This window comes from Pseudophryne corroboree, chromosome 9 (genome assembly GCF_028390025.1).
Source record: "Pseudophryne corroboree isolate aPseCor3 chromosome 9, aPseCor3.hap2, whole genome shotgun sequence".
Taxonomy (NCBI): Eukaryota; Metazoa; Chordata; class Amphibia; order Anura; family Myobatrachidae; genus Pseudophryne; species Pseudophryne corroboree.
In genome coordinates, this window is record NC_086452.1 from 66,987,171 (window position 1) to 67,004,749 (window position 17,579).

Consider the following 17,579-nt stretch of genomic DNA (forward strand, 5'->3'; position numbering starts at 1 on the left):
TAATGCCAATAACTTCTTGGAAATTAGCAGTTTTCTATCTGGGTTAACCCACGCTTCATCACACACGTCATTCAATTCCTCTGATTCTGGAAAAGCTACAGGTAGTTTTTTCACCCCCCACATAATACCCCTTTTTGAGGTACCAGCAGTATCAGAGATCTGCAAAGCCTCCTTCATTGCCGTGATCATATAACGTGTGGCCCTATTGGAAAATACGTTTGTTTCTTCACCGTCGACACTAGATTCATCTGTGTCGGTACCCGTGTCGACTGACTGAGGTAAGGGACGTTTTACAGCCCCTGACGGGTGTCTGAGACGCCTGAGCCGGTACTAACTGGTTTTCCGGCCGTCTCATTTCGTCAACTGACTTTTGTAATGTGCTAACATTATCACGTAATTCCATAACTAAAGCCATCCATTCCGGTGTCGACTCCCTAGGGGGTGACATCACCATTACCGGCAATTGCTCTGCCTCCACACCAACATCGTCCTCATACATGTCGACACACACGTACCGACACACAGCAGCCACACAGGGAATGCTCTAATCGAAGACAGGACCCTCTTAGCCCTTTGGGGAGACAGAGGGAGAGTTTGCCAGCACACACCAAAAGCGCTATAAATGTATATAAACAACCCTAGAAGGTGTTGTTTTTGATATAGGCGCTTTTAATATATCAATATCGCCAAATTATGCCCCCCTTCTCTTTGTTACCCTGTTTCTGTAGTGCAGTGCAGGGGAGAATCCTGGGAGCCTTCCTCACCAGCGGAGCTGAGCAGGAAAATGGCGCTGAGTGCTGAGGAGAATAAGCTCCGCCCCTTTTTCGGCGGGCTTTTCTCCCGGGTTTTAAGAAAACTGGCCTGGGTTAAATACATACATATAGCCTTAATGGCTATATGTGATGTATTTTTCGCCACTAAAGGTATTTAATATTGCTGCCCAGGGCGCCCCCAGCAGCGCCCTGCACCCTCCGTGACTGAATCAGTGAGACGTGTAGCAACAATGGCGCACAGCTGCAGTGCTGTGCGCTACCTTCATGAAGACTGAGGAGTCTTCTGCCGCCTGCTTTCCGGACCTCCGATCTTCAGCGTCTGTAAGGGGGGTCGGCGGCGCGGCTCCGGGACGAACCCCAGGATGACCTGTGTTCCGACTCCCTCTGGAGCTAAGTGTCCAGTAGCCTAAGACTCCAATCCATCCTGCACGCAGGTGAGTTGGAAATCTCTCCCCTAAGTCCCTCGATGCAGTGATCCTGTTGCCAGCAGGATTCACTGAGATTTAAACCTAAAAAAACTTTGTCTAAGCAGCTCTTTAGGAGAGCCACCTAGATTGCACCCTTCTCGGACGGGCACAAAAACCTAACTGAGGCTTGGAGGGGGGTCATAGGGGGAGGAGCCAGTACGCACCATGTGATCCTAAAAGCTTTATTTAGATGTGCCCTGTCTCCTGCGGAGCCCGCTATTCCCCATGGTCCTGACGGAGTCCCAGCATCCACTAGGACGTTAGAGAAAGAGGCAATTTGGAGGCCCTTGCACAAACTGGCTTTATTCTACCTAAGTTGCCCTCCCACAAGTGTGTACTCCGAAAGAGTGTTTAGTGCCGCCGCTCACCTTGTCAGCAATCGGCGTACGAGGTTACATCCAGAAAATGTGGAGAAGATGATGTTCATTAAAATGAATTATAATCAATTCCTCCGCGGAGACATTGACCAGCAGCAATTGCCTCCACAAAGTACACAGGGAGCTGAGATGGTGGATTCCAGTGGGGACGAATTGATAATCTGTGAGGAGGGGGATGTACACGGTGATATATCGGAGGATGATGATGAGGTGGACATCTTGCCTCTGTAGAGCCAGTTTGTGCAAGGAGAGATTAATTGCTTCTTTTTTGGGGGGGGTCCAAACCAACCCGTCATATCAGTCACAGTCGTGTGGCAGACCCTGTCACTGAAATGATGGGTTGGTTAAAGTGTGCATGTCCTGTTTATACAACATAAGGGTGGGTGGGAGGGCCCAAGGACAATTCCATCTTGCACCTCTTTTTTCTTTTATTTTTCTTTGCGTCATGTGCTGTTTGGGGAGGGTTTTTTGGAAGGGCCATCCTGCGTGACACTGCAGTGCCACTCCTAGATGGGCCCGGTGTTTGTGTCGGCCACTAGGGTCGCTTATCTTACTCACACAGTCAGCTACCTCATTGCGCCTCTTTTTTTCTTTGCGTCATGTGCTGTTTGGGGAGGGTTTTTTGGAAGGGACATCCTGCGTGACACTGCAGTGCCACTCCTAGATGGGCCCGGTGTTTGTGTCGGCCACTAGGGTCGCTTATCTTACTCACACAGTCAGCTACCTCATTGCGCCTCTTTTTTTCTTTGCGTCATGTGCTGTTTGGGGAGGGTTTTTTGGAAGGGCCATCCTGCGTGACACTGCAGTGCCACTCCTAGATGGGCCCGGTGTTTGTGTCGGCCACTAGGGTCGCTTATCTTACTCACACAGTCAGCTACCTCATTGCGCCTCTTTTTTTCTTTGCGTCATGTGCTGTTTGGGGAGGGTTTTTTGGAAGGGACATCCTGCGTGACACTGCAGTGCCACTCCTAGATGGGCCCGGTGTTTGTGTCGGCCACTAGGGTCGCTTATCTTACTCACACAGTCAGCTACCTCATTGCGCCTCTTTTTTTCTTTGCGTCATGTGCTGTTTGGGGAGGGTTTTTTGGAAGGGACATCCTGCGTGACACTGCAGTGCCACTCCTAGATGGGCCCGGTGTTTGTGTCGGCCACTAGGGTCGCTTATCTTACTCACACAGTCAGCTACCTCATTGCGCCTCTTTTTTTCTTTGCGTCATGTGCTGTTTGGGGAGGGTTTTTTGGAAGGGACATCCTGCGTGACACTGCAGTGCCACTCCTAGATGGGCCCGGTGTTTGTGTCGGCCACTAGGGTCGCTTATCTTACTCACACAGTCAGCTACCTCATTGCGCCTCTTTTTTTCTTTGCGTCATGTGCTGTTTGGGGAGGGTTTTTTGGAAGGGACATCCTGCGTGACACTGCAGTGCCACTCCTAGATGGGCCCGGTGTTTGTGTCGGCCACTAGGGTCGCTTATCTTACTCACACAGTCAGCTACCTCATTGCGCCTCTTTTTTTCTTTGCGTCATGTGCTGTTTGGGGAGGGTTTTTTGGAAGGGACATCCTGCGTGACACTGTAGTGCCACTCCTAGATGGGCCTGGTGTTTGTGTCGGCCACTAGGGTCGCTAATCTTACTCACACAGCTACCTCATTGCGCCTCTTTTTTTCTTTGCGTCATGTGCTGTTTGGGGAGGGTTTTTTGGAAGGGACATCCTGCGTGACACTGCAGTGACACTCCTAGATGGGCCCGGTGTTTGTGTCGGCCACTAGGGTCGCTTATCTTACTCACACAGCGACCTCGGTGCACATTTTAGGACTAAAAATAATATTGTTAGGTGTGAGGTATTCAGAATAGACTGAAAATGAGTGGAAATTATGGTTTTTGAGGTTAATAATACTTTGGGATCAAAATGACCCCCAAATTCTATGATTTAAGCTGTTTTTTAGGGTTTTTTGAAAAAAACACCCGAATCCAAAACACACCCGAATCCGACAAAAAAAATTCGGTGAGGTTTTGCCAAAACGCGGTCGAACCCAAAACACGGCCGCGGAACCGAACCCAAAACCAAAACACAAAACCCGAAAAATTTCAGGCGCTCATCTCTAGTAATAATGTGTAGCTTATATAACACAGCACTGCCTGGTCTCCTGTGGAGTAATAATGTGTAGCTTATATAACATAGCACTGCCTGGCCTCCTGTGGAGTAATAATGTGTAGCTTATATAACACAGCACTGCCTGGCCTCGTGTGGAGTAATAATGTGTAGCTTATATAACACAGCTCTGCCTGGCCTCCTGTGGAGTAATAATGTGTAGCTTATATAACACAGCTCTGCCTGGCCTCCTGTGGAGTAATAATGTGTAGCTTATATAACACAGCACTGCCTGGCCTCCTGTGGAGTAATAATGTGTAGCTTATATAACATAGCACTGCCTGGTCTCCTGTGGAGTAATAATATGTAGCTTATATAACACAGCACTGCCTGGCCTCCTGTGGAGTAATAATGTGTAGCTTATATAACACAGCACTGCCTGGCCTCCTGTGGAGTAATAATGTGTATCATGTGCAGTATAACTCATCACTGCCTGGCCTCCTGTGGAATAATAATGTGTATCATGTGCAGTATAACTCATCACTGCCTGGCCTCCTGTGGAGTAATAATGCTAAGCTAAATGGAAGAGAACACAGCTGCTCTGGATCTGTGGCAAAATGACCACGTGCAGATTTGGTCAGTTCATGTCATTGGAATGGGGTTGTTGGGTCGACTATTTAGGTCGACGCTCATTGGGTCGACAGGCACTAGGTCGATACATGGAAAAGGCTGACATGGTTGTCAGGTCAACATGGAAAAGGTCGACATGAGTTTTTTAGGGTTTTTTTGTGTCGTTTTCTTCATAAAGTGACTGTGAATCCCAATTAGTGCACCATGCCTCGTTCCGCTACCACTGCGCTCGGTACAGGTTACTATTCCCAATCGTAGTCCACGTGGATCGTAAAGTACGAAAAAGTTAAAGAAGTGAAAAAAAAGGGAAAAACTCATGTCAAGCTTTTCATGTGTCGACCTTTGCCATGTTGACCTAATGACCATGTCGACCATTTACAGGTGTCGACCAATAGTGGTCGTCCTAAGTAAGGTCGACCTAAGGACCATATACCTTGTCATTTCTGACCAAATTGGCCACTGCGCTGTGTTTAGTCAGATCCTGGCAGGTCAAATCTGGTGAACTGGATTTGTTATTTTGGAAAACCATTGGGGGTTGCGGTCGTTAGATCGACATGCATTAGGTCGACAAGCATTGGATCGACCACTAAAGGTCGACATGCACTAGGTCGACAGGTTCATTAGGTCGACATGTGCAAGGTCGACAGGTCAAAAGGTCGACATGAGTTGTTCACGATTTGTTTCATTTTTTGACCTTTTTCATACTTTACGATCCACGTGGACTACTAATGGGAACAGTAATCTGTGCAAAGTGCAGCGGTAGCGGAGTGAGGCACCTTGCCCGAAGCATGGCGAGCGAAGCGAGCCATGCGAGGGGACGCGGTGCACTAATTGGGGTTCCCGGTCACTTTACGAAGAAAACGACACAAAAAAAAGTAAAAAAACCCATGTCAAACTTTTGACCTGTCGACCTTCCACATGTTGACCTAGACACCCTATTGACCTAGTGCATGTCGACCGTTAGTGGTCGACCCAATGCATGTCGACCTAATGTGTGTCGACCCAACGACCCATACCCACCATTGGTTAGTCTCTTGCAGAGTGCATTTAACTAATATATTTTAATGAGAACTCTTAAGTCTCATATGTACTTGACATAAGGATAGATATGTATCAAACTTTGGAGAGAGATTAAGTACCAATCAATCAGTTCCTAACTGCCATTATTCAAACACAGCCTGTAAAGTGACAGTTAAGAGATGATTGGTTGGAACTTTATCTATCTCCACTTTATCTCTCAACAAAGTTTGATACATCTTTCCATAGTGTTATACTGAATACTGTGGTCTTAAGCTTTCAGATATAAAATACCGATCAGCTGCTCATGTAATCCCTCTCCAACCAGTACACCATGATGTCATATATAATATGAGAACAGACAGGAAGGGACGGGATGCGGTCAATTTACCTACAATCAAAATCCCGCCAACCCCTGACCTACGGTCAAAATCCTGAAAAAGATCAAAATACCGACAAGGACAAAATACAGACATTTAAAATGTTGACAGGTCAAAAAGTCGACATGAGTTTTTCATGATTTTTTAATTGAAACCAACTTGTTCATACTTTACCCTCCCAGTGGACCTGGATGGGGGAACATAAGGGGAATATAATAGAGTGACGAGCGTAGCGAGGCACCGTGCCCGAAGCATGGCGAGCCATGCGAGGGGGCGCGGCACACTTATATGGTGTCCATGTTGACCTATGTCGACATACACAATGAAAATATGAAAAACTTGTGTCGAATTTTAAATGTCGGTATTTTGACCTTGTTGGTATTTTAAATGTTTGTATTTTGACCATGTCGGGATTTTGACCATCGGTCAATTGTTGTCGGGATTTTGATTGTAGGTATTTCATACTAAACCCGAAGGGGACATCTATTCTGGGGTGGTTATAACTACATATAACAATATTTTTAGATTTTGATAGTCTAGTTGGTGGCAGAGGAAAAAAAAGTGAAAATAAGACAAAATTTAGACGTTAGAGTAGATTTTAGGTTTACTGCCTGTGGCCGGAGGGGACCTGTCTTCTGCAGATCTATCCCAGCATCAGATACCAGTCTCCCAACGTGGAACATAATTAAATTTATTGCTTACCCAGGCCAGGTGGGGAGTCTGGACAGGGTAGAAGAGGCTTCTCGGTGACCGTCTGATTGGATTCCAGTTTGGCACTTGGTGTAAACGCTTCTCCCCCGGAAGTGGCCGCAGCATAGCTGTGGACGGTGCCATTGGGCCGTGAGAAGTTGTAGTAAGGATGCACCCGAGAAGAGTTCCTAACATTGAACCGATTAAAGAAGTCCAAGCGCTGAGCATAGACGTCGAAGTAGAGGATCATGATGATTACAAAATGCACCAGGCAGAGGAGGAGGACGGCCTTACAGATCCTCTCTAGAGTGACTCCCAACAGCAGTCTGGTCATCTTCTGGAGTGGTGGTGGGCAGGCAGGACAGCATGTGCCCCCAAGGGGTGGGAGTCCAGCACCGTCCGGAAAAGGTACAAGTCCTGGAGATGAGAAGAGAACAACGGGACATTGTCATCATGACTGGTCTGCAGCAGTACTGGAGCAATCTCAAACATAGATATTATTTATTTCTATAGCACCAAACATCTTAAGCAGAACTGTAGAGAACATTCAGTCATTCTGAAGGTGAAAGGTGAGAGACCCAGTCAAGGGGCTTCCCATAATAAATACAAATGGTCACCTTTTATTTACCATTGGTTAATTCTTTTGTGTATTACAATATATATGTCACTGTGTGTGTTCACCCAAAGATGTACAAATAAGAATTTACTCACCGGTAATTCTATTTCTCGTAGTCCGTAGTGGATGCTGGGAACTCCGTAAGGACCATGGGGAATAGCGGGCTCCGAAGGAGGCTGGGCACTCTAGAAAGATCTTAGACTACCTGGTGTGCACTGGCTCCTCCCACTATGACCCTTCTCCAAGCCTCAGTTAGGACACCGTGCCCGGACGAGCGTACACAATAAGGAAGGATTTTGAATCTCGGGTAAGACTCATACCAGCCACACCAATCACACCGTATAACTCGTGATATGAAACCCAGTTAACAGTATGAAACAACCGAGCCTCTCAACAGATGGCTCAACAATAACCCGATTTAGTTAACAATAACTACGTACAAGTATTGCAGATACACCGCACTTGGGACGGGTGCCCAGCATCCACTACGGACTACGAGAAATAGAATTACCGGTGAGTAATTCTTATTTTCTCTGACGTCCTAGTGGATGCTGGGAACTCCGTAAGGACCATGGGGATTATACCAAAGCTCCCAAACGGGCGGGAGAGTGCGGATGACTCTGCAACACCGAATGAGAGAACTCCAGGTCCTCCTCAGCCAGGGTATCAAATTTATAGAATTTTGCAAACGTGTTTGCCCCTGACCAAGTAGCAGCTCGGCAAAGCTGTAAAGCCGAGACCCCTCGGGCAGCCGCCCAAGATGAGCCCACCTTCCTCGTGGAATGGGCATTGACAGATTTTGGCTGTGGCAGGCCTGCCACAGAATGTGCAAGCTGAATTGTGCTACAAATCCAACGAGCAATAGTCTGCTTAGAAGCAGGAGCACCCAGCTTGTTGGGTGCATATAGGATAAACAGCGAGTCAGATTTTCTGACTCCAGCCATCCTGGAAACATATATTTTCAGGGCCCTGACCACGTCTAACAACTTGGAGTCCTCCAAGTCCCTAGTAGCCGCAGGCACCACAATAGGCTGGTTCAGGTGAAACGCTGACACCACCTTAGGGAGAAACTGGGGACGAGTCCTCAATTCTGCCCTATCCATATGGAAAATCAGATAAGGGCTTTTACAGGACAAAGCCGCCAATTTTGATACTCGCCTGGCCGAAGCCAAGGCCAATAACATGACCACCTTCCACGTGAGATATTTCAGATCCACGGTTTTTAGTGGTACAAACCAATGTGATTTTAAGAAACTCAACACCACGTTGAGATCCCAAGGTGCCACAGGGGGCACAAACGGGGGCTGAATATGCAGCACTCCCTTTACAAAAGTCTGAACTTCAGGTACTGAAGCTAGTTCTTTTTGAAAGAAAATCGACAGAGCCGAGATCTGTACCTTAATGGAGCCCAGTTTTAGGCCCATATTCACTCCTGCTTGCAGGAAATGCAGAAATCGACCTAGTTGAAATTCCTCTGTTGGGGCCTTTTCGGCCTCACACCATGCAACATACTTCCGCCATATGCGGTGATAATGATTTGCTGTAACCTCTTTCCTAGCTTTAATAAGCGTAGGAATGACTTCCTCCGGAATTCCCTTTTCCTTCAGGATCCGGCGTTCAACCGCCATGCCGTCAAACGCAGCCGCGGTAAGCTTTGGAACAGACAGGGCCCCTGCTGCCGCAGGTCCTGTCTGAGCGGCAGAGGCCATGGGTCCTCTGATATAATTTTTTGAAGTTCTGGGTACCAAGCTCTTCTTGGCCAATCCGGAACCACGAGTATCGTTCTTACTCCTCGCCTTCTTATTATTATTCTCAATACCTTTGGTATGAGGGGCAGAGGAGGGAACACATAAAACGACTGGTACACCCACGGTGTTACCAGAGCGTCCACAACTATCGCCTGAGGGTCCCTTGACCTGGCGCAATATATTTTATAGCTTTTTGTTGAGGCGGGACGCCATCCTGTCCACCTGTGGCCTTTCCCAAAGGTGTACAATCCTTTGGAAGACTTCTGGATGAAGTCCCCACTGTCCCGGGTGGAGGTCGTGTCTGCTGAGAAGATCAGCTTCCCAGTTGTCCACTCCGGGAATGAATACTGTTGACAGTGCTAACACATGATTTTCCGTCCATCAGAGAATCCTTGTGGCTTTTGCCATCGCCATCCTGTTTCTTGTGTCGCCCTGTCGGTTTACATGGGCGACCGCCGTGATGTTGTCTGATTGGATCAGTACCGGCTGGTTTTGAAGCAGAGGCCTTGCCTGTGTAGAGAAGTCACCTGACTTGACCAAAGTCCTTGGAATTTTCTTCCCTGTGTGACTGCCCCCAGCCTCAAAGGCTGGCCTCCATGGTCACTAGGACCTAGTCCAGTATGTCGAACCTGCGGCCCTCCTTAAGATGGGCACTCTGCAGCCACCATTGTAGAGATACCCTGGTCCTTGGAGACAGGGTTATCAGCCGATGCATTTGAAGATGCGATCCGGACCACTTGTCCAACAGGTCCCAGTGAAAAGTTCTTGCATGGAACCTGCCGAATGGGATTGCTTCGTAGGAAGCTACCCTTTTTCCCAGGATTCGCGTGCAATGATGCACCGATACCTGTTTTGGCTTCAGGAGGTCTCTGACTAGAGATGACAGCTCCTTGGCTTTCTCCTCCCGGAGAAACACTTATTTCTGGTCTGTGTCCAGAACCATCCCCAGGAACAGTAGACGTGTCATAGGAACCAGCTGTGACTTTGGACTGTTTAGAATCCAACTCTGCTGTTGTAGCACTTTCCAAAATAGTGCTACCCCGACTAGCAACTGCTCCTTGGACCTCGCCCTTATAAGGAGATTGTCCAAGTACGGGATAATTAAAAACTCCCTTTTTTCGAAGGAGTATCATCATTTCGGCCATTACCCCGGTAAACACCCTCGGTGCCTTGTACAGTCCTGTCTGGACTTGGTAATGGTAATCCTGTACCACAAATCTGAGGTACTTCTGGCGAGGATGGTAAAATAAGATTTTACTTACCGATAAATCTATTTCTCGTAGTCCGTAGTGGATGCTGGGACTCCGTAAGGACCATGGGGATATAGCGGCTCCGCAGGAGACAGGGCACAAAATAAAAGCTTAAGGATCAGGTGGTGTGCACTGGCTCCTCCCCCTATGACCCTCCTCCAAGCCTCAGTTAGGATACTGTGCCCGGACGAGCGTACATAATAAGGAAGGATATTGAATCCCGGGTAAGACTCATACCAGCCACACCAATCACACCGTACAACTTGTGATCTGAACCCAGTTAACAGTATGATAAACGCAAAGGAGCCTCTGAAAAGATGGCTCACAACAATAATAACCCGAATTTTTGTAACAATAACTATATACAAGTATTGCAGACAATCCGCACTAGGGATGGGCGCCCAGCATCCACTACGGACTACGAGAAATAGATTTATCGGTAAGTAAAATCTTATTTTCTCTGACGTCCTAGTGGATGCTGGGACTCCGTAAGGACCATGGGGATTATACCAAAGCTCCCAAACGGGCGGGAGAGTGCGGATGACTCTGCAGCACCGAATGAGAGAACTCCAGGTCCTCCTCAGCCAGGGTATCAAATTTGTAGAATTTAGCAAACGTGTTTGCCCCTGACCAAGTAGCTGCTCGGCAAAGTTGTAAAGCCGAGACCCCTCGGGCAGCCGCCCAAGATGAGCCCACCTTCCTTGTGGAATGGGCTTTTACTGATTTTGGCTGTGGCAATCCTGCCACAGAATGTGCAAGCTGAATTGTACTACAAATCCAACGAGCAATCGTCTGCTTAGAAGCAGGAGCACCCAGCTTGTTGGGTGCATACAGGATAAACAGCGAGTCAGATTTTCTGACTCCAGCCGTCCTGGAAACATATATTTTCAAGGCCCTGACAACGTCAAGCAACTTAGAGTCCTCTAAGTCCCTGGTAGCCGCAGGTACCACAATAGGTTGGTTCATGTGAAATGCAGAAACCACCTTAGGTAGAAATTGAGGACGAGTCCTCAATTCCGCCCTGTCAGAATGAAATATCAAGTAAGGGCTTTTATATGATAAAGCCGCCAATTCTGACACACGCCTGGCTGAAGCCAAGGCTAACAGCATCGACACCTTCCATGTGAGATATTTTAAGTCCACCGTGGAAAGTGGTTCAAACCAATGTGACTTTAGAAAACTCAACACCACATTGAGATCCCAAGGTGCCACTGGAGGCACAAAAGGAGGCTGTATGTGCAGCACCCCTTTTACAAATGTCTGAACTTCAGGTACTGAAGCCAGTTCTTTCTGGAAGAAAATCGACAGGGCCGAAATTTGAACCTTAATGGACCCTAATTTTAGGCCCATAGACAGTCCTGTTTGCAGGAAATGAAGGAAACGACCCAGTTGAAATTCCTCTGTAGGGGCCTTCTTGGCCTCACACCACGCAACATATTTACGCCAAATGCGGTGATAATGTTTTGCGGTTACGTCCTTCCTGGCTTTGACCAGAGTAGGGATGACTTCTTCTGGAATGCCTTTTTCCCTCAGGATCCGGCGTTCAACCGCCATGCCGTCAAACGCAGCCGCGGTAAGTCTTGAAACAGACAAGGCCCCTGCAGTAGCAGGTCCTTTCTTAGAGGTAGAGGCCACGGTTCGTCCGTGAGCATCTCTTGAAGTTCCGGGTACCAAGTCCGTCTTGGCCAATCCGGAACCACGAGTATAGTTCTTACTCCTCTCCTTCTTATGATTCTCAGTACTTTTGGTATGAGAGGCAGAGGAGGGAACACATACACTGACTGGTACACCCACGGCGTTACCAGAGCGTCCACTGCTATTGCCTGAGGGTCCCTTGACCTGGCGCAATATCTGTCCAGTTTTTTGTTTAGACGTGACGCCATCATGTCCACCTTTGGTTTTTCCCAACGGTTTACAATCAGGTGGAAGACTTCTGGGTGAAGTCCCCACTCTCCCGGGTGAAGGTCGTGTCTGCTGAGGAAGTCTGCTTCCCAGTTGTCCACTCCCGGAATGAATACTGCTGACAGTGCTATCACATGATTTTCCGCCCAGCGAAGAATCCTTGCAGCTTCTGCCATTGCCCTCCTGCTTCTCGTGCCGCCCTGTCTGTTTACGTGGGCGACTGACGTGATGTTGTCCGATTGGATCAACACCGCCTGACCCTGAAGCAGAGGTTTTGCTTGACTTAGGGCATTGTAAATGGCCCTTAGTTCCAGAATGTTTATATGAAGAGACGTTTCCAAGCTTGACCACAGGCCCTGGAAATTCCTTCCCTGTGTGACTGCTCCCCAGCCTCTCAGGCTGGCATCCGTGGTTACCAGGATCCAATCCTGAATGCCAAATCTGCGGCCCTCTAGTAGATGAGCACTCTGCAGCCACAACAGGAGAGACACCCTTGTCCTTGGCGACAGGGTTATCCGCTGATGCATCTGCAGATGCGATCCGGACCATTTGTCCAGTAGATCCCACTGAAATGTTCTTGCATGGAATCTTCCGAATGGAATCGCTTCGTAAGAAGCCACCATTTTCCCCAGGATCCTCGTGCACTGATGCACTGAGACCTGTCCTGGTTTTAGGAGGTTCCTGACTAGCTCGGATAACTCCCTGGCCTCCTCCTCCGGGAGAAACACCTTCTTCTGGACTGTGTCCAGAATCATTCCTAGGAACAGTAGACGTGTCGTTGGAATCAGCTGCGATTTTGGAATATTTAGAATCCACCCGTGCTGACGTAACACTACCTGAGATAGTGCTACTCCGACTTCTAACTGTTCCCTGGATCTTGCCCTTATCAGGAGATCGTCCAAGTAAGGGATAATTGAAATGCCTTTTCTTCGTAGAAGAATCATCATTTCGGCCATTACCTTGGTAAAGACCCGAGGTGCCGTGGACAATCCAAACGGCAGCGTCTGAAACTGATAATGACAGTTTAGTACTACAAACCTGAGGTACCCTTGGTGAGAAGGGTATATCGGGACGTGGAGATAAGCATCTTTGATGTCCAGAGACACCATATAGTCCCCTTCTTCCAGGTTCGCTATCACTGCTCTGAGTGACTCCATCTTGAATTTGAACCTTTTTATGTAAGTGCTCAAGGATTTCAGATTTAAAATTGGTCTCACCGAGCCGTCCGGCTTCGGTACCACAAACAGCGTGGAATAATACCCCTTTCCTTGTTGCAGGAGGGGTACCTTGATTATCACCTGCTGGGAATACAGCTTGTGAATGGCTTCTAGAACTGCCTCCCTGTCGGAGGGAGACTTTGGTAAAGCAGACTTCAGGAAACGATGAGGGGGAAACGCCTCGAATTCCAGTTTGTACCCCTGCGATACTACCTGTAGAATCCAGGGATCCACTTGCGAGTGAGCCCACTGCGCGTTGAAATTTTTGAGACGGGCCCCCACCATATCTGAGTCTGCTTGTAAAGCCCCAGCGTCATGCTGAAGACTTGGCAGAAGCAGGGGAGGGCTTCTGCTCTTGGGAAGCGGCTGCATGGTGCAGTCTTTTTCCTCTTCCTCTGCCCCGGGGCAGAAAGGAGTGGCCTTTTGCTCGCTTGTACTTATGGGAACGAAAGGACTGAGATTGAAAAGACGGTGTCTTTTTCTGCTGATGTGGAGTGACCTGGGGTAAAAAGGTGGATTTTCCAGCCGTTGCCGTGGCCACCAGGTCCGATAGACCAGCCCCAAATAACTCCTCCCCTTTATACGGCAATACTTCCATGTGCCGTTTGGAATCCGCATCCCCTGACCACTGTCGCGTCCACAACGCTCTTCTGGCAGAGATGGACATAGCACTTACTCTTGATGCCAGGGTGCAAATATCCCTCTGTGCATCACGCATATATAATAATGCATCCTTTAAATGTTCTATAGTTAACAAAATATTGTCCCTATCCAGGGTATCAATATTCTCAGTCAGGGAATCCGACCATGCGACTCCAGCACTGCACATCCAGGCTGAGGCGATTGCTGGTCGCAGTATAACACCAGTATGTGTGTATATACTTTTTAGGATATTTTCCAGCCTTCTATCAGCTGGTTCTTTGAGGGTAGCCGTATCAGGAGACGGTAACGCTACTTGTTTAGATAAACGTGTGAGCGCCTTATCTACCCTAGGGGGTGTTTCCCAACGCGCCCTAACCTCTGGCGGGAAAGGATATAATGCTAATAATTTTTTAGAAATTAGCTGTTTTTTATCGGGAGAAACCCACGCTTTTTCACACACCTCATTTATTTCCTCTGACTCAGGAAAAACTATTGGTAGTTTTTTCTCACCCCACATAATACCCTTCTTTGTGGTACTTGTAGTGTCAGAAAGGTTCAATGCCTCTTTCATTGCCGTGATCATGTAACGTGTGGCCCTACTGGACATTACGTTTGTCTCGTCACCGTCGACACTAGACTCAGTATCTGTGTCAGGGTCTGTGTCGACCCACTGAGGTAACGGGCGTTTTAGCGCCCCTGACGGTGTCTGAGACGCCTGGACAGGCACTAACTGATTTGCCGGCTGTCTCATGTCGTCAACAGTTTTTTGCAAATTGCTGACATTATCACTTAATTGTTTAAATACAATCATCCAGTCAGGTGTCGACTCCCTAGGGGGTGACATCACCAACGCAGGCAACTGCTCCGCCTCCACATAATTTTCCTCCTCATACATGTCGACACACGCGTACCGACACACAGCACACACACACCGGGAATGCTCTGATAGAGGACAGGACCCCACTTAGCCCTTTGGAGAGACAGAGGGAGAGTCTGCCAGCACACACCCAGCGCTATATATATATATATACAGGGATAACCTTATATAAGTGTTATTCCCTTATAGCTGCTGTTAATTATTGTTATTTGCTGCCAACAATGCCCCCCCTTCTCTTTTTTACCCTGATTCTGAAGCAGGACTGCAGGGGAGAGTCAGGGAGCCGTCCTTCCAGCGGAGCTGTGAGGGAAAATGGCGCTTGTGTGCTGAGGAGATAGGTTCCGCCCCTTCACGACGTCCTTATCTCCCGCTTTTTTGTGTAAAATGGCAGGGGATTAAAATACATCCATATAGCCCAGGAGCTATATGTGATGTATTCTGTTTTGCCACCTAAGGTATTCTGTTATATTGCGTCTCAGGGCGCTCCCCCCCCAGCGCCCTGCACCCTCAGTGACCGGAGTGTGAAGTGTGCTGAGAGCAATGGCGCACAGCTGCGGTGCTGTGCGCTACCTTAGTCTGAAGACAGGATGTCTTCTGCCGCCGATTTCACCGGACCTCTTCGTCTCTTCTGGCTCTGTAAGGGGGACGGCGGCGCGGCTCCGGTGACCCATCCAGGCTGAACCTGTGATCGTCCCTCTGGAGCTAGTGTCCAGTAGCCTAAGAAACCCGATCCACTCTGCACTCAGGTGAGTCCGTTTCTTCTCCCCTTAGTCCCACGATGCAGTGAGCCTGTTGCCAGCAGGACTCACTGAAAATAAAAAAACCTAACTAAACTTTTATTCTAAGCAGCTCAGGAGAGCCACCTAGATTGCACCCTTCTCGGCCGGGCACAAAAATCTAACTGAGGCTTGGAGGAGGGTCATAGGGGAAGGAGCCAGTGCACACCACCTGATCCTTAAGCTTTTATTTTGTGCCCTGTCTCCTGCGGAGCCGCTATATCCCCATGGTCCTTACGGAGTCCCAGCATCCACTAGGACGTCAGAGAAATGGGGACATGCAGGTAAGCATCCTTGATGTCCTGGGATACCATGTAATCCCCCTCGTCCAGGCTTGCAATAACCGCCCCGAGCGATTCCATCTTGAACTTGAATTTTTTTATGTATGTGTTCAAGGATTTTAATATAAATGGGTCACACCGAACCATGCGGTTTCGGTACCCCAACCCGTGTAGAATAGTAACCCCGTCCTTGTTGAAGTAGGGGCACTTGAGTATTACCTGTTGGGAATACTGCTTATTAATTGCCTTTAGTACAGCCTCCCTGCCTGAGGGAGTTGTCGGCAAGCCATAATCTAGGAAACGGCTGGGGGGAGATATCTCGAATTCCAGCTTGTACCCCTGACATACTTCTTGAAAGAAACAGGGATCCACCTGTGAGCGAGCCCACTTATCGCTGAAATTTTTTTAGACGGCCCCCCACCGTACCTGGCTACACCTGTGGAGCCCCCGCGTCATGCTGTGGGCTCAGAGGAAGCGAGAGAAGAATTTTTAATCTGGGAGCAGGCTGACTGGTGCAGCTTTTTCCCTCTTCCCTTGTCTCTGTACAGAAGGGAAACGCCTTTGACCCGCTTGCTTTTCTGAAGCCGAAAGGACTGTACCTGATACAGTGCTTTCTTAGTCTGTGAGGAAACCTGAGGTAAAAATATTTCTTCCCAGCTGTGGCTGTGGATACGAGGTCCCAGAGACCATCCCCAAATAATTCCTCACCCTTATAAGGCAGAATCTTTATAAAGTCAGCATCACCTGTCCCGTGACAGGTCTCTAATACCCTCCTGACAGAATGGACATTACATTCATTTTGGATGCCAGCCGGCAAAATATCCCTCTGTGCATCCCTCATATATAAGACGACGTCTTTAATATGTTCTCATGTTTGACAGGGTCACCGACCACGCTGCAGCAGCACGATCTGCAGGTCTCCGTCTAGTACCTGAGTGTGTAAATACAGACTTCAGGATATCCTCATGTCTTTTATCAACAGGTACCTTCAAAGTGGCCTTTCCTAAAACGGCAGTGCCACCTTTTTTGACAACCGTGTGAGCGCCTTATCCACCCTAGGGTATATCTCCCAGCGTAACTTATCCTCCTGGCGGGAAAGGGTACGCCATCAGTAACTTTTTAGAAATTACCAGTTTCTAAACGGGGGAACCCACGCTTTTCACACACTTCATTTATTCATCTGATGGGGGAACAAAACACTGCCTGTTTTTTCTCCCCAAACCTAAAAACCCATTTTTAGAGGTGCTTGGGTTAATGTCAGAAATGTGTAACACATTTTTTATTGCCGGGATCAAGTCACGATGTTCCTAGTGGATTGTGTATATGTCTCAACCTTGTCGACACTGGAGTCAGACTCCGTGTCGACATCTGTGTCTGCCATCTGAGAGAGCGGGCGTTTTTGAGCCCCTGATGGCCTTTGAGACGCCTGGGCAGGCGCGGGCTGAGAAGCCGGCTGTCCCACAGCTGTTACGTCATCCACCCCCTTTTATATAAGGAGTTGACACTGTCGGTTAATACCTTTCACCTATCCATCCACCCCCTCCCCCTCCATGTTATCGCTGCTGACACCGGCAAGTGTGTATGCCCCGCTGCCCGGTCCTGTCGCTACCGATATCGCGCTGGGTACATGTCATTTAGAAAGCAGCAATCATGATACACAGTGCAATGGGGATGCGGTCAGGATGCCGGCAATTGGGATGCCATCACTCGAAATACCGTCACCAGAATCCCAACACACAGACAAAATCCCGGCACCGGAACTCCGACAACACTTGGAATCCCAACGCCAGAATCGCGACAGTTGGCATTCCGAACGCAAGTATGCCGAGGTGGGGGAGGTTAGGTT

At 48.4% G+C, this 17,579-nt stretch overlaps 1 protein-coding gene across 4 annotated transcripts in view; it reads right to left on the reverse strand.

Moving 5' to 3' along the window:
* Positions 1 to 17,579, reverse strand: part of B4GALT2 (beta-1,4-galactosyltransferase 2) — a 235,736-nt gene that overhangs the window by 144,215 nt on the left and 73,942 nt on the right. For all 4 annotated transcript variants that reach the window (XR_010186623.1, XM_063939490.1, XM_063939489.1 and 1 more), the window contains exon 2: positions 6,437 to 6,841. Coding sequence is in view for 3 of the 4 variants with exons in the window: in XM_063939488.1 (XP_063795558.1) it covers positions 6,437 to 6,841 (405 nt within the window). In the remaining variant the exon portion in view is untranslated. The remainder of the gene's footprint in view (positions 1 to 6,436; positions 6,842 to 17,579) is intronic.